The sequence below is a fragment of the Petaurus breviceps genome, unplaced genomic scaffold (genome assembly GCF_028583685.1).
Source record: "Petaurus breviceps papuanus isolate PSGF00001 unplaced genomic scaffold, PetGlider_PUasm1.0 78, whole genome shotgun sequence".
NCBI lineage: Eukaryota > Metazoa > Chordata > Mammalia > Diprotodontia > Petauridae > Petaurus > Petaurus breviceps.
In genome coordinates this window covers 3,668,219-3,689,012 of record NW_027186502.1, presented here as the reverse complement: position 1 = coordinate 3,689,012, position 20,794 = coordinate 3,668,219, and the positions used below count along the sequence as shown (strand labels likewise).

The following is a 20,794-nucleotide window of genomic DNA, read 5'->3' as shown; positions in this document are numbered from 1 at the left end:
TTCTTACAAAGATCAGATGAGATAATGTTTGTAAAGTCCATTGCACAGTGCCTGACACATAGTAGGTGCTATAGAAATGTTAACTGTATTTGTATTATTATATAGGTATGTATGTATTATTATTATTAATTTTCTAAGAGCAGCAGTAAGTCTAGACTGTAGAGTACATGCAGGGAACATAATCAGGTTGCAGAGGTAAATTGAGGCCTAGTTGTAAAGAGTTTTAAATAGAGTGAGAGCATTTCTATTTGAAACTAGAGATAGTCAGAAACTCTGGAGTTCATTGAGTAGGATGATGGCGTGGTTAGAATTGCACTTTAGGCAAACCCCTTTGGCAGTGGTGTGGAGGGAGACTTGAGGCAGGGAGGTCAGGGAGGAGTCTCACCCCCTGCCTTAGACCAAGGCTTCTCAGCTGCTGCTCATGGAATCAGCATTCTCACTCTTGGCTTTCCACATCAGTGTTCACACGGGGAAGGGAGGGAAGGCTGCTGGCTGCTCATGGCAGCCTCCCATACAGCTCTGTGGCTTCTTCCTAGCATGACTCATCATCCTCTGGAGTCTCCCTCCAGGCAGGGGAGTCTAGTCCACATTGAGCCATCTGTGGAGCCGAGCCCTAAAGGGGACATTCATTCCTCACTCTTGACCTGAAGCTCCCACTCATCCCAGGGTCCTAAAGCCCACCAGACTTCCAAATGCCCACTTCTTTCATCACTGCAGCCTCAATCCGTCAGCTCTCTTCATCTCCTTTCAGCACTTGAGCTGACCATGAGGTCAAGGCCATCCTGAAGCTTGGAGCTCATGCTTGTCATGTAGGGCATAAATACTGAAACCCAGTTACACAGGTGCCTGTTTTGGGGGGGCAGGATCTACATTTGGCATGGACAGGTATTATCACAGAAGGAGAGAGCAGCTTCCTCACCAGAGAGAGGATTTATACTTAGATGGAGGGACATGGAGAAAAGAGGGAATAGTCATCTCCAGTGTTATAATTTGCTGGTCCTGGTTTCCCAAACTCTAGCCTATCACCCTTGAAACTGACTATCATCTGCCTGCTTTACCCTGAGAATACATGTATAACACTTGCAGTTGGTATGTATATGGGGCAGCTTTGGCCTCAAGACCATATGTGGCCCTCCAGCTTCTCAAGTGCAGCCCTTGAATCTAAACTTCACAGAACAAATCCCCTTAATAAAAGGATTTATTCTGTAAAACTTGGACTCAGTCAAGCCACACCCAAGGACCTAGAAAGTCACATATGACCTGTAGGCCACAGGTTCTTCACACACACACAAACACACACACACACACTCCCCTACATATATACGTAGTGAGGCAATTACTTTTAGGTAATTCAGGATGTGATTTGGAATTCTCATCTTACATTGTTTTAATCATTGCTGTGAACATCTAATCATTATAGTGAATGTAGTGACTTTGGCTTCAGTTACTTCATTTCAACAAATACATTGACTTCGTCCTATGTGCAGAGCTCCCTGAAGTTCAAGAGAAATTAAAAAGATGAGACACAGGGGGTGGAGGCAAGATGGCGGAGTAGAAACAGGACTTCTTCACGGCTCTGGCTTCCACCTCCCCCAATTCATGTAAAAGGTGACTCTGAACAAACTTTGGAGCTACAGAACCCACAGAATGACACAGAGAAGCTAACCCCCCATTGAGGACAGCCCAGCATGCTGGAAGGAATTGGCCAGCACAGCGCTCTGGGAGCCGAGCCCAGCCCTGCTCAGCCCATGGTCTTAGCCCTAGGGTGACCTGACCAGCCGCTGGCCGGAGAGACTTCAGATCACCAGTAGCTGTGGCAGTTTCCAGAATTACCAACCCATAGATGCTAAGGACAAAGTGAGAGGTCAGTGCAGTGTGGACTTTGGGATCCAGTAGTTTGGGAGTACAGTCCAGCCTTTATCCCCTGGAGGGAGAAGCCACTAAGGTACTGTGGCTGTGCAGCCACCCCCATGTGGCAGCTTCAGCTCCCGGCCTGCAGATTGTAGGGGGACCAAGTGACCAGTCTGAGGGGTAATTGCTCTTGCTTTAACCTGCTTGGATCTGGATTGCGATCTAGGGTGGAGGTCCTGGGGTGCATGACCAGTGTGCCAGAGCGTGTGAAGGCTTCAGAGAGGGCACCCAACTAATACCTTCAGGAGCGGAGAAAACCCCAGTGTTTGGGATAAAGCTCCCTTGTCTGGTAGCAGAGTCCTACTGTGGCTAAAAGCCCAAAAGTCAAGTAATTGAGTAGCAACATAAGCAAACGAGGGAAGCAGAGCAAACAAAGGAATCCAACATTAGACTCATATTTTGGAGACAAAAAGGATCAAAACATGGAACAGGAGGAAGATAGCAAAGTCAGAACTCCTGCACCAAAAGCTTCCAAGAAAAATATGAGCTGGTTACAGGCCATAGAGGAGCTTAAAAAGGATTTTGAGAATCAAATAAGAGAAGTGGAGGAAAAATTGGAAAGAGAAATGAGAACGATGCAAGAAAATTATGAAATGAGAGTTAACACCCTGACTGAAGAAAATACACCTTAAAAAATAGACTAACTCAGATGACAAAAGCAGCTCAAAAAGGCAGTGAGGAGAAGAATGCCTTAAAAAGCTGAATTTACCAGATGGAAAAAGAATCTCAAAAGCTCACTGAAGAGAATCCTATTCCTTCAGAATTAGATTGGAGCAAATGGAAGCTAGTGACTTTATGAAAAATCAAGATACTACTAAACAGATCTAAACAAATGAAAAAAATAGAAGGCAGTGTGAAATATCTCATTGGGAAAACCACTGACCTGGAAAATAGATCCAGGAGGGACAATTTAAAAATTATTGGACTACCTGAAAGCCATGATCAAAAAAAGAACCTAGAAATCATCCTTCAAAAAATCCTCAAGAAGAAAATATTACAAGCAGCCAGGAAGAAACAATTTGAATATTGTGGAAACACAATCAGGATAACACAAAAAACAACAAACAATCAGGATCTGGCAGCTTCTACACTGAAGGATTGAAGGGCTTGGAATATGATATTCTGGAGGTTAAAGGAGCTGGGATTAAAACCAAAAATCACCTACCCAGCAAAACTGAGTATCATGTTTCAGGGGAAAATATGGTCATTCAATGAAATAGAGGACTTTCAAGTATTCTTGCTGAAAAAACCAGAGTTGAATAGAAAATTTGACATTCAGATACAAGAAGCATGAGAAGGTAAACAGGGAAAAGAAATCATAAGGAACTTATCAAAGTTGAACTATTTACATCCCTACATGAAAAAAGAGAATTGTAACTTATGAAACTTTTCTCAGTATGAGAATAGTTGAAGGGAATAGAAATATGTGTGTAGGTGTGTGTGTGTGTGTGTATATACATATATATGTATACATACACACATATATATGTTATATAGGAGGGTATATAGGCATATGAATACATATGTGAATGTCTGTATATATGTGTACAGGTATACATAGATAGAGGCTCGTACAGGACCAATTTAATAGGAAGGGATGATACTTAAAAGGTGAAATTAAGAGTTGAGAGAGGAATATAACGAGAGGATATGGGGAGAGACAATGGGGTAAACTATCTCATAGGGAAAATTGTTACAATGGAGGGGAAAAACAGGAAGGCAAAAAGGAATGGGTCAAACTTATTCTCATTGAATTTGGCTTAGGGAAGGAATGACATACACGCTAAATAGGGTATCTCACTTTAGAGTATGGGGGAAGGGGATGAGAGGGGGGATGATGGAAGGGAGGGCAGGCTGGGGGGGAGGGAAGTTGGAAAAAGATGAGACACAATTCCTGTCTTATAGAGTCACACACTTAAATGCCAAATACTTATACATAAACACAGAAAAATGCATTTCTGTTGGTGCTAATCCAAGTCTTAGGAACCAAATTTATCTCATTAATATCATATTCTTTTTTTTCTTCTTTCTCCAGAGTCAACTTATCGGCATCAAGCAACAATTGATGATGAAGTTCTTTCCGTGGACATACTAGACACAGCTGGTCAGGTAGGTAAGGGGTTCATTTAAAATGTGTTCTGGATCAGGCCCTGAGAGAAGCAAAACTAGGATCCTAGGTGAAATCATGAAATGAGGATGGGTCTGTATAGCCTGGGAAATATAAATAAGTACTCTAGAATCACTATCCAAACTGAGCACTTATATGGGAGCCCAGATTGATGACCAAAGAAGTGCTTTGCCCAAGCTATGTAGGCATTTAATATACTGCCACTCCTATGACAGGCTGTACAGGCCAGTACAATTCAGTTCAATAGTTGTTAAGTGTATAAATTATTCAAGTTACTGGTGAAGGTACTGATCAAGGTACATGATGCCAAAGGGAAAAATGACAGTCCTTGCTAGGAATTCAAAGGGCTTAGGGTCTAATAAAGGAGGCTACAGCATGCACATTTTCCACTGCTCTTAGATAACTTTACAAACACTGTTTCTTAGCTACCCTCTGGTGTTTCTGCTGCACCCTGATCTGTCTCTTTCTCTTTCTGTCTCTCTCTCTCTGTCTGTCTCTGTCTCTATCTCTTGTCTCTCTGTCTCTCTCTCTCTCTCACACACACACACACACTCACACTATAATTGTTGGGACATAAACTTTTAGAAGACAAATAAAATTCTGACTCCTGCCTCAGTCATTTAGGAGGGAGGTTGCATATAAAATGTGAATGAAAAAGGTTTACCAGTCACTTACCACATATAGATACTGTGCTACACCTGGGGATGCAAACAAAAGTAAAGACAGGTGCTACCTACAAAGGGCTTCCATTCCAGAATGAAAAGACAACACATAAAGGTCTCAGTGGCCCTAAAGAGGTATTTTTGGTCTGGAAAGTTTCAAGAACGGTGAGTAGAGCTATAGGGAAGTTAATTGACATACCCTTTCTAGTAATAACAATAACAAGTAATAACTGATTTGGTCATGATTTTGCAGACATGGAAATCTAGAGGGAGGGGTGCAGAGGGTACACAAATAGAAATACGGCCTTTAATGAGGAGACAGCTGAGGAGGAAAGTATGGCCTGCCACATGAGGCTGGTGAGCACAGCAGGACCTCCAGAGTCGGTGTCCCTGAGCTGGAAGGATGTGGCATGGTGACTAATATTAAACTACCATGGTTCTACTATCCAGGCTGTCCGAGAAAGTCCATCAAAGAATGCATTACTGCAATGACTTTTTAGACTTGTAAAGCTGTGCAGAATTCAACAGATGATACTAAGTAAGGAAAGGCATTATAGGCTACCCTTAATGCTATTATCTTCAAGCTCCCCCATTGTCATTTCTCTGTCAACAGGAGGATGCCATTCAGAGGGAAGGACATGTGAGATGGGGCGAAGGCTTTGTGCTGGTTTATGACATTACTGACCGGGGAAGCTTCGAGGATGTACTTCCACTTAAGAACTTGCTGGATGAGATCAAAAAACCTAAGAATGTGACTCTGATCTTAGTGGGAAATAAAGCTGACCTAGACCATTCTAGGCAAGTTAGTACCGAAGAAGGAGAGAAGCTGGCCACTGACCTGGCTTGTGCGTTTTATGAGTGTTCAGCTTGTACCGGAGAAGGGAATATCACAGAGGTTTTCTATGAGCTGTGCCGGGAGGTCCGGCGTCGGAAGATGGTCCAGGGCAAGACAAGGAGGCGAAGCTCCACCACACATGTCAAGCAGGCAATTAACAAGATGCTCACCAAAATCAGCAGTTAAAAGCTTATGTTTCCTGGGGAATTCATGCTACAGCAGGGTTGGCCATTTGAAAATGCAAGCCAAATGACCAAATGGTTGTTTCTTTCTCTCTCCTCCATCCACATCTCCCCTCTTTCTCCTCCCCACCTATTCTTTCCCCTCTGAAAAAAGAAAATACACTATCACCTCTTTTGGCAAAGGGGGAAATTCTGTCCCCTAGGCTCATATATTTCAGTTATTACAGTGTGATTATGCTTATAAGGTTTTCAGCTTTTCTATTTGCATATAGTACATTCTGAAGACATCACCTTGTTTTAGAATATGGCCAGTAAGAATAGGATTGGATATCTTTCAGAAATTCACTTCAGATTAGGGCAGTTCTATGACTGGAGTCCATCCAAAGGTATTTCTCCCCTTTCCAAAGTAGAACTTGGTTTCCATTTGTGGAGTGGGTTCTATCATAACCTGACTGACTCAAGATCTTTTTTCCATGGATACACTGTATGAACAGCTGTGTAAAGATCAAAATGAATAAAACAAGATCCCTCATTCCAAGTCAGAGAACATTGCTCAGCTCTTTTTTTCCTATACCCAAAATAGGGATAAAATTTACCATAACTGAAAACCTATCAGACCCTTCTTCACTGATGCACTACCCCCAAAACAACATTCTTACTGTTCTCTTGTCCCCACCTCATTAAACTGAAAGTTTTAGGTAATTGATATGAGGAAGTACTGTTTTTCATATCCAAAATTTGTCTTCTTTCTATTTTCTTGGAAATATGCAGCCAATTGAGACTCATAGTAAACATCCATTTCCTCATGGGAAAAACAAAAATTACCCTGAATATGAAACTAGAAAACTCTTTCTTTTGAAGATTACTATGCAAATAAATTCATTTTAAAAATATAGCAAGGGATATCTGTAGTGGCTATGGGATTACACAGACTGAGAAATTTGAGACAATATAGACAGAAAAAAGTATAACCAATAAAAAGTATTTAGGAGCCCAGATTAGCTAAATTGACTATCTACAATTCTAAATGACTCCCAATTAAACTAAATCTGATACATCTTCCACTTTAAATATCTTTATTTTACACCTGGTAGGTCAAAATCTTGTGATCATTTATTTCCAAACTGTATTATTTGCAAGAATCATAAGGAATATAAAACCTTGGAAATGGTAGTAGTTCCTTGTACATTTTTACAATATGCTAGTAAAGCCATACTCTGACACGTACATTGTCATCTTAGCTGTGGGTTCTCCAAGATACTGCCTTCAGAGTATAAGCTGTCAGGTTCACCCAAGCTAGAGAGACTTCTAATACTGGGCAGATGTTAGATTTTCTCCCATGGTCTCAGTCTAACTAAATTCAGAGAAGCCCATTCTCAGAAGTTGATGATTAATTTTTTTTGCTATGACAAATCATGAAACCATATTTTAAGATGTAGAGGGGGTGAGAGGCATTGACGTATGCCTGAGCATATATAAAAATGAATTTTTAATAGGTAGGGTAGTGATTATCAATGCCTGTATGAGGATTAATGGTTTAGAAGGCAATTCCAAAATAACCAGGAAGTGGGGGGGGGGGGGGGGGCGGAGAAAGAGAGATAGAGAACTCCTTATTCACATAACTGTTTCGGTGATTATAGTATATAAAAGAAGTTTTGAAATGTCATCTAAATGATCACTCATTCCTTGTGACACTAAAAATATTTTAAACTTGAACCATGAAGCTGTATTATTTTATGTGCAATGTATTTGAAAATTTTCTAGCAGTGATCCATACCTTGATCTTCATTTACAAAGATTTTAGAAAAGCTATTTGATAATTTGTGTTTTCATTTAAGTTGGAGGGATGCCTTTAAAAAGAAAAGAAACAACCTTATCTTACTGTAGCTAATAAAAATCCCCTTTTTTATCAAATTTAATTTAGAGGTTGTCTTCAGAGATTCTTAGAGAAAATGAGTACCCTATAGCAGTATGGGGAAGTAATAAAATCCCCAGGGAAAGCAATATGACTCCTTTGGGCAGACTTTTACTAGCCATCAAGGCTGATATTAATACTAGATACTTCATATAGTGTTTTAAAGTTTGAAAAATGCTTCACATGTACATTTTTTATTTGAGCTTCAAAACAGTCCTTTGAGGTAGGTACCAAAAGTATTGTTATCCCCAGTTTCCAGAGGGCAAAATGGAGGCTGAGATAGGGATGATGATTTGCCAGTGGCCACATAGCTAGTTGAGGTTGGATTGGAGCCCAAGTGTTCCCGTTTCTAAATCCAGCATGCGGCCCACTGTGGGAAGTTTGTTCATTACAGCCATTAGCAAAGATTGATGAAGAACATGTCTGGGGAGCAAGCATGTGACAGAAATGTAGGCATTTGTAAATAAGTGACTTTTCTCATGTCTTTCATCTATGTTTAAAGGTAGATTGTTGATGCTATGCTTGGGCTGATAATAGAACAGAAAACTAGGTTACAGCTTTTGGACGTGTTTACAATATGCTTTCATTCTAACATTTCTTACTTCATTGACTCAAGAGGAAGTCAGAAAACACCAAAGAGTCAAAAGAGCAAAATTAAAAGTGATGCTAAACATCTTCCCTTTCTGCAGGGCACATGGATACATTAAAAAAAAAAAACCTAAATCTGTGATCTCATTGGTATAAGGAGCTTTCTCTCTTAATGAAATAGGCACCTTCTCTGCAACTTCTAGTCTGAGAAAAGTTGCCTGGTTCACCAAGAGGTTAAATGATGTAATGAGACAGTCTGTACGGGGCAGAGGCGACCTTGACCCCAGCTCCCGCTACCCATCAGTCCACATTGCTTCTCAAGAGCACACAAATCAACTTTTTAAAAAAGAACACAAATACAGTCAGATTTTGTTGTTTTCAGTTCTGAAGCGATGTGGTTTCTGTTGCAGACACTTTCCCCTTTTGATCTTCATATGTTTCACAGTTTACTTGTGCAGATTGGATTTAATTTAGCACACATTATTTTGTTGTTTTTTTTTTCAATCCCAGCAGTTCATAAATTTCTGCAAGACACTTTGCCTGTAAGGGATACAAAGCAGTGCAGATATTTTATGAAAACCTGGACAAAATGGAATAGAGGAAAAGTGTGAACTTATTTTCCTCAGAATATTTTAGTAAACATTGAATGTTAAGACCTCTTTGTTTCCCTGCTGCTGTCTACCTGTAGAATATTTTTTGTGGTCATTAGACTCTCCACAGTATAGATGGGAGAAGTTGTGAGAACAAAGTAGATGACATTTTAGCATTTTTTTGATAGCCCTACTAAATGACTGGGTTGAAAAAGAAGGAGGAGCTCTCGGCTAAAATAAGGTTCAGGAGTGATAATGGACCACATAGGCCATCCTGTGATAAGGAATATTACTAGATACATGTTATAAAAACATACTGGATTTCACAATGGGGTTTATTAATTATAAAACCAGGTACTTTCAGCATAAAAAATTCCATTTCATTCTAATTGGAAATTCATGTGAAATGAATTGATATGCCATATGAATTAATATCTCACATATCATATTCTATTATTGAAACTACAAGCCTCCAACAGTGGTACGTACCCATTTGTCAGCAAACATGGAAGAATGGCCATTTCTTTCAGAGTAGAGGAACTCCTAAAGCTGTCAAGTTGGCAATGACAGCATTAATTTAATTCAACCTCAATTTAAATAGTGGCAAGATAAATTTTCACAGAGCTCTGGGTAGGATTTAAAATTTCCTATAGTCAACTAATTTATTCATGCTAGTGAAGTCCATTTGGATAAATGGCATCCACAAATAAATTTGAAACTTCATTTGATGCAGTAATCTTATATATATATATATATACAAACCCTTACAGACTCAGCAAAATTGAGGGGGAGAATGAGGGAGACAAATTAGACAAAACTGTCTAATTCTTCCCTTTTGCTTTTTCCTGATTTTTCACCTTTGGTGAAAGTGGTAAAAGAAGAAAAAGTCCCAGAAGAGGGGTGAGGGGAGGAGAAAGAAGAGGGTAGCAGCAGGGGAGAGGGGGAGCCAAATTACTGTATATGCAACAGTTTTAATCCATGAGCATTTAGTAAGCATTTGCTGTGTGCCAGGTATTGTGCTTTTTGCTGGGGATTCAAATACAAGAAAAGGAGCAATCCTCACTCTCAAAGACTAATAATCAATGCATGAATAATTGGGAGTTCACTATACCACTCAGTCCAGTGCTGTACGTTCATTAACCTGTACTCTCAAAGTAAGAGATGAGAGGGGTGTGTGTTTAAAAATTATGTTCTTTTTTAAACCTTTAATTACTCTTTACTGAAATAAATGAGTCATTTCTTCCAGTCATACCCCCAAATCTAAAATTTCTGGCACTTTATTTTAGAGGAAAATGTCCATATCTTTTACGTATATGTGTTTATGTATATATTTACGTATATGTGTGTATATATACACACATATATAAATGCATAGATATATGTATAAACCATTTAAGGTTGAAGCTTTGATTCACCAATGCATTTTGAAATTTTGGTGTAATTAACTTATTTTATTTGAAATACTGAGATTATAATAAAATATCATTTTCACACATACTGTGGTGTCTTTAGTATTCTTTCTCCTGATCATATTGGTAGATCATCTTGGTAAAGAATAACAATTTCAGAGTAAGAAGGAGCCTCAGAAATTATCTGGTCCGACCCGTACCTGAAAATGAATCCCTTCAACAACATACCAAACCAGTATTCCTCTGTGTGGCATTTAAAGCCCTGGCTTCAGCCTGCCTTTCCACCTTTATTATGTGTCCCTCTGCTTTATGCACTCTGCCCTCCACCCAAATTTACTTACTCTATTCTGCAGATTCAACATTCTACCTCTTATCTCCACATATCTTTGCACAAGAATTCCCCTCCAAGCCTGGAAGGGACTCCTTCCTAAAATTCCTACTTCCTTCAAAGCTCAGCTCAAATGCAACCTCCTACAATGAGACCTTACCTGACTTCCCCAACTGCAATTGCCTCTCCTAACAAAAAAATAATAACCTGTTATTATATATATTATATATATTTTATTATATTTATATATATGTATATATTTTAACATGCTTGCATATGTACCTGTCACCTCTCCTTGCCCATTATGTTGTCTTAGAACCTGTATTAAGAGGGAGATAATAGTGGACTATCATCTGTGATTCCTCAGAGTACACCTGAGAGAAGAACTGCTCATACCCTGCATCACACAAAAGCACATAGCCTATCTTACTACACATTAGAACACTGGGGAAAGGAGTTTCAGGAGGAAGGGGAGGTGTAACGTTAATGGAATATGAAGATCTTCCCCCCATCCATTAATAGGCCTGTTTGACCACGTGTCCCCTTTTCCCTTGGAACAGGAGCCGTGTTCCCAGGTCTAAAGGTACACAGGTATTTCAATCACAGCTATGTTACATCCTGAGTCACACAGAGCCCATTGAGGGAGGAGCTTACCTAAGGAGGAGCTTGCTTAGGGGGAGGCTTGCTTACAGGAATGCTTTCACACCATTTGGTACTAAGCTAATTGGGCACTGAGTCAGGAAGGTTGTGATACCTTCTGACTCTGAGCCTGTTAGCTAAAAGTGTATATATATATATATTCTGAGGAGAGATTTTGCTTTGGGGGCTGGCTTATGAGAAGGACCTTTTGATTCCCTGGAGGGGACTCTGAGTAGCTGTTTTTAAGAGCCACCACCCCCACCCCCATCACCCCACCCCCAGCTACTCAGATGTTGGTACTTTCCTGGTCTGGTGATGTATGTAAATAGTTGTATTATTTTGTCCAGATAGCTGGAGCCCTGCCTGTTGGATTCTTTCTTGGACACTCACTTCTTTCTACTTCTCTGTACTTACCTGTCTGTTAATTAAAGTAAGATAGTTAATCCCTTTAAAGCTGTCTTTCCTTTAAAAAAGTAGATCAAAGAAACTGTGCTAGCAGGCCGTCCTGGGTGTGCTTTGCTAATACAGGAGAGGAGACTGAAACTAACCACTAGTTAGGGATCAAGACAGACTTCCTCAGGAAAAAGGTGTTTGAGCTGAGTTTGAAGAAAGCAAGGAATGCAATGAAATAGAATTAAGTAGAGAGTATATTCCAGACATGAAGGACAACCTACACAAAGACACACAGACAAGAAATGGTAAGTCATATATAGGCTAGCACTAGAATTAGAATGAATAAGGAAAATAGTGTGCAGTAAGCCTAGATGGGAGTCAAATTGTAAAGGGCTATAAAGTTAAAAAGGAGAAGCCTTATCCTAGAGCTTCTTTTTATCTTAGAGTTTGGTTTTTAGCCTAGAGTTCCCTTCATGCTTTCCCATTTCCAGTGTCTTTTCCCATGCCTACTTTTTTTTTTAAATAACTGAATGTCTTTATTTTAAAATACAAACAACTATCTTCTTTCTTCTTCCTTTGCCTTTTAACTATTAAAAGACATTGTAAAGAATTCTAATTTTGACTTTTAAAAATGATGCAGGGCAAAGACAAGCCATTTCTGTAGTAGAAGTTTAAACAAAATAGCTATTTTTAAAAATACCTTACATTTATGTAATACTTTTTGTTTACAAAGTAATTTCACATTCATTCTTTTGTTTGATCCTTCCAACAACCCTATGTCCTAGGTGGATTAGGAACTTCAAAAAAACATTTTATTACTATCTTTTGTTTTTAATATCACCTTCATTTCCAAATATATCTATTTCTTCTCCTCTACCAAATGAACTATCCCTTGTAACAATAAATTTTAAAAGGAAAGAGAAATGAAATAGTTTAGCAAAGCTAATTTCAATTGTCTGGCAAACTCTGCCCCAATTCTGAAAAAAAAAAAGGGGGGGGGAGGTATATTTTTTTCAACTCTTCTCCAGAGGAAAATTTCATCATCATCATTAGACTGTAAGTTCCTTGAGAGCAAGGGATGTCCTTTTCCTTTTTTCATATGCCTAGCATTTAGCATAATTACTGGCACAAAGCAAGTGTTTAATAAATATTTGTTGATTGATCATCATAATTGCAGAATATCCAGTTTTGCTTTCTTGTTCTTTTTACTTTTCTTTTCTCTTCCTTTCTTTTCTTTTCTTTCCTTTTCTTTTCTTAGGGAGCACCAGTAAGAAGTTCCCTCTATTAATGCATATTAGCACTTTCTCTACAATATATAGTCTTAGAGAGTTTCCTGTGGCACTGAGAAGTTAAGTAGCTTACCCAGGGGTTACCATACTTAATGTGTCCTACAGCAACCTTGAAACCAGGTCTTCATGAGTCCAAAACCCGCTTCTATCTACGTTAGACATAACTGCCTATCATTTCTTATAGTGCAATAATATTCTATTACATTCTTGTACCACAGCTTGTTTATCCCCTACTTTGTTATTTACCTATGTGCTTTTGTAGTTTCCTTATGACACACTTATTATTTCAAATAAATATCCTTCTTTATTATGAATTTAACACAAATGTCTAAATATACAAATAAGGACAAAAAAGATCAAGAGAAATGACAAATGATTTCAAGCTACTTCCAAGAAGTAAGTGTCCATCCAAGGAAAGCAAAGGAATAGAAGAAGTCAATCAGAAAGAAAAGTCACTTGAATAATTCTGAGTATGTTCAGAAGAGGAACTCAGTTACACAAGCAGATTTTCCTGCAGAATGTCTTTTCTAATCTCTTGCTTTCATGGTTGCACATTTCTTTCCCTGAGGTTTGGTGTTATTTTCCAACATATGATAAGCATCAAAAAGAACTATAGCTTGATTTTGCAGGCACAAAATGGGATGACCCCCATAAAATACATAAGATGCCAAGACACAAGAGAATTTTGGGGGGTTGGTAAACGCCAGATGCTCTCTCACGTAATCTCAGAAAAACTAAGAAAGTTGTTCAATCCATAACCTACTAGATTAGGGGTGGGGAAACTCCAGCCTTGAGGCTACATGTTGCCCTCTAGGTCCTTGGGTACAGCCTTTTGAGTCCAAGTTTTACAGAACAAATCATTTCATTAGGGAGATTTGTTCTATGAAGTTTGGGTCCAAGCAAAAGGCTTGAGGACCTAGAGTGCCACATGAGGCCTCGAGGCCACAAGTTTCCCACCCCTGAACTAGACCAATTACCAAGTCTGGTATTGAATAGTTATATTTTCTTAACAGTATAGGGAAGCTTTTGATTATAGTATGGTTACATTTTGTCACAAAATTCTAGAATATCTTTGAGCTGATAATCTACTTTTAATTCTGAGATACATTTAGGTATATTTTGGCACTTGACATTAGAATAAAACCAATCCAATTTTATGCAAACGTAGTTGAGCATAGATGGGAAAACTTTCTTTGCATTTCTTCTTCCCTGAGTTTACCCAGAGCAGCGCCCTCAGAGATCAAACCAGAGAGCTGAGAGGACGTGCTTAGAGCTTAAAAAAAAACTGTAGTCTGATATTGTAAAATGGCATAATAAATGAGGCACTGAAGAAGTCATATTGGACCATAACTGAATGCTGCCGGAGATATGGGAAAAGAAAGTCACATGAAACCACCACGAGCTGGACAGGCCTGACTGCCAAGGGCCACCTCTTGAGAGGGGGGGTCACCGTGCATAAGAGCAGACTTTCTATCCCTCCCTCAGGTGTTTCAGGGTTAGAATGGTGACCATCCAGCCACCTGAGGTACCCAGGAATCATCAGATGTTTCCACGGGAATCAGAATGGGGCCATCGCTTGGACCCTTGCACTTCAGGGTAAAGTGTTTGCCCCCCTTTATGATTCATGATATTCAGAGGAGGAAGGGATGAGCTGAATGAAATGAATTTTCCTTTGCCAAAACCTTCTAGGAACAAGAAATCATTTGCAAATAGTGCAGACCTAAGCGTCCCACCATTCCCTCAGCAAAAGTAACTGTGACATTAGTCCTTAACATGACGACTGCCGCTAGACTTTCAGACGGAGCAGCTGGCTGGGAAGTCTCAGTAGTATATCTCATTATTTTTCAATTTCTTACAATATATGTAATCTTACAATGAGTTATAATATAAATTATTTCCTTTTAGGGTTACATGAAGCTGGAAGAGAAATAAGAATATAATGGGAAAATGAAATGTATTAGGGGACTGACCAGTGATAGGTGACTCATTGGATACAATGTTAGGCCTAGAGTCAAGAAGACCTGAGTTCAAATACAGCCCCTGACATTTACTAGCTGCGTGACCTTGGACTAGTCACTTAACCTGTTTGCCTCGGTTTCCTCAACTGTAAAATAAGGATAATAATGACACCTGCCTTCCAGGATATTTGTAAAGCACTCAGCACAGTGTCTAGTACATAGGAGGAGTTGTGTAAATGCTAGCTATTATTATATTATCATTAGCTCACTCCTTAGGAAGGTGCAACATGCTCTACCTGAGGGCCTTCCCCCTGTGGAGGCTGAGTGAAGCTTCATCTTGAGGTTCACGATGTACTGGAAAGCCCTAGCTCCCCAATTCAGAGTGTGCATGGCCATTCTGTGGCTGTTTCTTTGGACATGAAGAGGAACTCTTCTGTTGGTTGCTGAGCTGGAAATGATATGCATACAAAAGTCCCCAGTAGAGAGACTCCCTCTCTTTGACCCTTGCTTGTCATGAAGTAGGAGGACAAGTCTCTGGAGGGACCGTGTGCATAGTAATGGTGGTACGGGTGTAAGTTCCTCTGATCAAAACTATATCTGGAATGGGATGCTTCCTGGTGCATCTTCTTTACTTTGGTACAGGAACTAACCTTGTGACTTTAAGAGGTTGGAGCAGCCAGGCCCACTCCTATAAGTCCATACTAGAATTTACCAGCAGCCAAGTTGGGGGGTAGGGGAGTGGGGGGAGAGCAGCCAGCCCAGGGAGAGACCAAGCAGGCTTATAAACAGGGTCTTATACCATGTTTCCCCAATAATAAGACACTGTCTTATTATTTTTTTGGACAGAAAAACACCAGAGGGCTTATTTTCAGGGGAGGGCTTATTTTAATGAACATTGACAGCAATTTTAATAAACAGGTAAATGTGAACAAAAAAATGTACCTTTATTCAATAAGCAAATCACTGGGGAAGAACAGGATGACGCGCTCACTGCTGCAGCTCTGATTGGATGCAGCTTGGAGCGCGGCGTGCGTTTCACGGGGGGAGATGGTGCATACAGAGGGTACCTTAATGTAGCGTGTAGCGCAGGGGATCACCTTCACTACAGCAGCAATCTCAATAGGGCTTATTTTCAGGGGAGGGCTTATTTTAGAGGAATCTTACACAGTAAGGGGAGGGCTTATTTTCGGGATAGGTCTTATTATCGGGAAAACACGGTAGTACTGTGTACTCTTCGCACATTATGTGCGCATTTCTGCCTCAGCAGAGGTCACCCCAGTGATCTTTTCTTCACCACCCAGCAAGCACAAAAGAAACGACCTCAGAATACCTGCACATGCTTTGGAATGGAGAGCAAGCCCTGCCATTTCATACCAGCATGAACCCAAGTCCTTCACATTGGGAGGCAAGCGCCCACTGTGAGTGCTGCTTAGGATTCGGTTCTTGTTGGCCAGTCCACCATTGCAGAGACGCACGCTAGATTTGGAAATGGCCCCAGATAAGGGGTGGGCAGCAGTGTGATGAGCTAAGTTTTGTGGTAGATTTATAAACTATTACATGCAAAGGATTCTTTTACATTTTAAAACTCCACCCTGAGATGTAATGAACAGGAACCAAGATAAGAAGAGAAGGACTTTGTTACAGTTTTAGAACAAGTTCCTGACTCTTTTACTAGACAGGTGGAGAGGGGAAATTCTGAGCCTCTTCCACCTTCCTGTGGGATAGAATTAAGTCCTTTATCTAATGTGTGCCCATTTTGTTGTTGTTGTTTAGTCATTTAAGCCTTGTCTGACTCTTCATGATCCCTTTCTGGGAGTTTTCTTGGCAGAGATGCTAGAGTGGTTTGCCATTTCCTTCTCCAACTCATTTTATAGATGAGGAAGCTGAGGCAGAGTTAAGTGACTTGTCCAGGGTCACATAGCTAGTAAGTGTCTGAGGCCAGATTTAAACTCAGATCTTCCTGACTCCAGGCCCTAGCACTCTATCCACTATGCCACCTAGATATCCTCAACAACAAAATATGTGGGATAATTATCAGCATCTCCATACACCTAACATACATTGGATAGGAAGAAAATGCCATTTTTGGTACATTCTACTTGGAAATGAAGACCAAGTACTATAGACAATTGTTGTAGTAGTTCTGCCAATTATCACTGACCCACAGGGCCTGTCTTCAAGAAATTATACTGTACCTCAAAGTTCTCATATTATATGCTATAAATTTTAATAAAAATGGGTGCTATGGACTGGTTGGACTGGAGGAGTATGTAGCTTCCTCACATTCCTTGCTGCTACTCTGGGTAACCTAAGAAAGGCTGGTGAATTTTTTCTTTTGGTGGGAAAGCTTTTCAGAAGTGCCTTGAACATCTATAAACAATGCCATGCCTATTTGAAATTTATATTCAAATTAAATAAACTGTTTTGAGAAATGATGCTCTTGGGAATTTACCAAGAATGATGTCTTAGTCGTTAAATAGAAGGGTGTTAGCTATTCCCATCTTGCATGAACTGTAAAACAGTTACTCAGAAATCAGTGTGGTGAAGTGAAAAGAGTCTTATTATATTTTGAGTCTTAGAACCTGGGTTCAAATCCAGAACTGTTACTGTGTGACCTTGCCCAAAGTGTTTTATCTCTCTAGACCTCAGTTCCCTTATGTGAAAAATGAGAGATTTGTATTAGATGATCTCCAAAGTACTCTCAATTTCTTAAGTCTGTGGTCCTGGCATCCTAATGTACATTGCACAGAGAAGTTTCCAAACTTCCAGAGGGGACAGAAGAGAAGAGATTAGCCATTTAGATTTTTTTTTAAAAAGGCTGGGGAGGAAAGAAAAGTACATTTAATACAATAACAAGACTTTTTTTCTTGTCAGAGACTAAAATTCCTTTAACTTTGGGCAGCCATTTATTGAACAATCAAGCTAATGAGCCGAGCTGATTCATTTGCAGTCATATATTCCCAAATAAGACAAAGAAAATGGGGACCAGAAAAATTAAATTATTTGCTCAAAATCAATTACTACTATTAATGTCTCCTAAAACATTGGTTGTTAATTTTCATTTTATGTGTCTGTGTGAGGAAGAATACTCACTAAAGTTAACTTGAAAAGGCTACAAGCCAAGACCAAAGTGGAGGGAGTGTTGTTGCATGATTTTCTGTTTACAGATGATTATGCAGCCTCTGAAACTGAGATACAGCAAAGTAGGGATCGTCCTCTGCTACTTGTGTTAATTTTGGCCTAACAATTAACACCAAGAAAACACAGGTGCTCCATCAGCCAGCACCACCATCCATATATGGAACCATCAGTTACAGCAAGTGGAGAAATGTTGAATGCTGTGGATAAGTTCCCTTCCCTTGGTGGTATACTTTCCAGGGATGTGCACATTGATAACGAGGTTGATGCATGCATTGCCAGAGCTAGCTCAGTGTGTGGGAGGCTGCAAAGGGAAGTACGGGAGAGAAGAGGTATTAGACTGCCTACCAAACTGAAGGTCTACAGAGCCATAGTGCTGACCTCATTGTTGTATGCCTGTGAAACCTGGATAGTGTACCAGTGTCATGCCAGGAAATGGAATTGCTTCCATTTGCATTGTCTTAGGAAGATTATGAAGATATCTGGCACAAAAAGATGCCAGACACTGAGGTCCTTTTTCAAACTAAACTGCCAAGCATTCAAACTCTGCTTCAGAGAGTGTGAGTCCAATGGGCTGGCCACATTGTTTGAATGCAAAATGTACGCTTGCCAAAAAGACTATATTTTATGGAGAGCTCACACAGAGCAAACATTCACGTGGTGGTCAGAAGAAGCCATACAAGGACACGCTCAAGGTCTCTCTTAAGAACTTTAGAAGCACTTTGGGAGTGGAGTCAAGATGGTGGAGTAAAAGTAGGGACTTGTTTGAGCTCTCCCCCAAACCTCTCCAAATACCTGTAAAAAAATTACTCTGAACAAATTCTAGAGCAGTAGAACACACAAAATGACAGAGTGAAACAAATTTCCAGCTCAAGACAACCTGGAAGGTCGACAGGAAAGGTCTGTTGCACCATTCTGAGAGAATTACAAAGTCCAGCATGGGCCACACCAGCACAGATGAGTCAGAGCAGGCCTCAGGGGACTGAATCACTGGCAGCTATGGCAGTTTCCAGACTTCTCAACCCACAAATGCCAAAGACGACTTAGGTCAATAGAAAAGGTCTGTGTGACCTGGGTGAGAGAAGAGCACAGTGTAACCCCAGCCCCAGGGCAGAGAGAGGAGCATGGTCAGGCCCCAGGCCTGGGATGGTGAAGGTGGTAGCAGGGTAGTAGCAACAGCTGCTTCCAGAGCTCTTGGCCCACAGACAGTGGGGGGATCAAGCAGCCAATCAGAGGGGGATTAAAAAGATGTCCTTGCTGGCACTGAGGCAGGATTCTCTTGCTATGCCCTTGCTTCCATCTGGGTCACAGTCCTGGATGGCGGTCCTGGGACAAGAAGGAGAGTTGGCTTGGCGGAACCTGTGGCAGTGGTAGAGAGGGAATCACAGTTCCAAGGCAGAAAAGAGTGCTTGTTATTGGTCACTCACAGGCCAGAGCACAGTCCAGGAGAGGAGTAAACACCTCTTAATCATACCACCTTAGAAGAACTGAAAACTTACAGGTTCCTAGAAGTATCTCTGAAAACAGGTACACAAAACTCCTGAAGTTTGAGAATGTACACCCTCCACAATGGAAACAGGGACCTACCTTAACAAAGAGCTTAAAAGTTAAGTAATTTACTGGGGAAGTGAGCAAACAGTGTAAAAAACTCAAACTTATAGAATCTTACTTTGGTGACAAAGAAGATCAAAACATACAACCAGAAGAAGACCACAAAGTCAAAGCTCCTACATCTGTAGCTGCAACACAATATTCATAGCACCAATAGCAACTATGAATATGCAACATAGTTTTGAATCACAAAATATAACAGACTCTTCATATAGAAGACAGAAGTAAAACATATATTTGAATACCAGAAAGCTAAATCCCAACACCAGAAAATCAAATTCATTATAGCAACAAAGAAATCTATATACAATAACATTACAGAGAGCAACACCATCTAAAAGCCTTCCCACAAACACTCACAAGCCCAGATCCTTGTCTGTGTCCTCTCTCTCCTCCAGCTCTAACTGCTCAAACTCTCAGTTTCCTCTGGGCTCTACTCTACCTGTTCAGCAAACTCCTCCCTCCATAGGCCCTACATGATTACATTCGGGCCTATTAAGGGCCAGGGAAGATCTTCAAAGTCCCTTAGACCTATTAAAGGGCAGGGAAGATCTTCAAATTACCATCACCATTACAATATCAAAAGCCTCAGGCCTGCAGGAATTGGCCAGCACAGTGCTCTGGGAGCCAAGCCCAGCCCCACACCAAGGCTTTAGCCCCAGAGCGGGCCTGACCAGCTGCCTGCCAGAGGGACTCCAGATCAGCAGCAGCTGTGGCCGTTTCCAGATTTATCAATACATAGATGCAAAGGACAAGGTGAGAGGCCAGTGCACTCTGGACTTTGGGACCCAGTAAGTGGGAGTGCATGGCTTCTACCCCCGGGGTGAGAAACCGCTGAGACACCGGCACACCCAGCCAGTGCCACGTGGTGGCTTCAGCTCCTGGCCTGCAGAGTGTAGGGGGACCAAGCACCAGTCTGAGGGGTAATCGCTCTTGCTTTAACCTGCTTGGATCTGGATTGCAGTCTAGGGTGGAGGTCCTGGGGTGTGTGTCCAGCTTGCCAGAGTGTGTGGAGACCTCAGAGAGGGCACCCATCTAATACCTCTGGCAACTGAGAAAACCCCAGCATTTGGGACGAAAACTCCCCTGTCTGGTGGCAGAGTCCTACTGTGGCAAAAAGCCCAAAAATCAAATAATTGAGTGGCAAAATGAGCAGGCAAAGGAAGCAAAGCAGACAGAAGATTCCAACATTACACTCCTATTTTGGGGACAAGAAGG

At 40.7% G+C, this 20,794-nt stretch overlaps 1 protein-coding gene across 2 annotated transcripts in view; it reads left to right on the top strand.

Annotated features, from left to right (window-relative positions):
• The window catches only part of RERG (RAS like estrogen regulated growth inhibitor), a 129,710-nt gene extending 119,404 nt beyond the window's left edge, over window positions 1-10,306 (top strand). For both annotated transcript variants that reach the window (XM_069106125.1, XM_069106124.1), the window contains 2 exons: window positions 3,947-4,020; window positions 5,315-10,306. In XM_069106125.1, coding sequence (XP_068962226.1) covers window positions 3,947-4,020; window positions 5,315-5,722 — 482 coding nt within the window. In that variant the 3' untranslated portion in view covers window positions 5,723-10,306. The remainder of the gene's footprint in view (window positions 1-3,946; window positions 4,021-5,314) is intronic.
• Window positions 10,307-20,794: the final 10,488 nt, after the last annotated feature.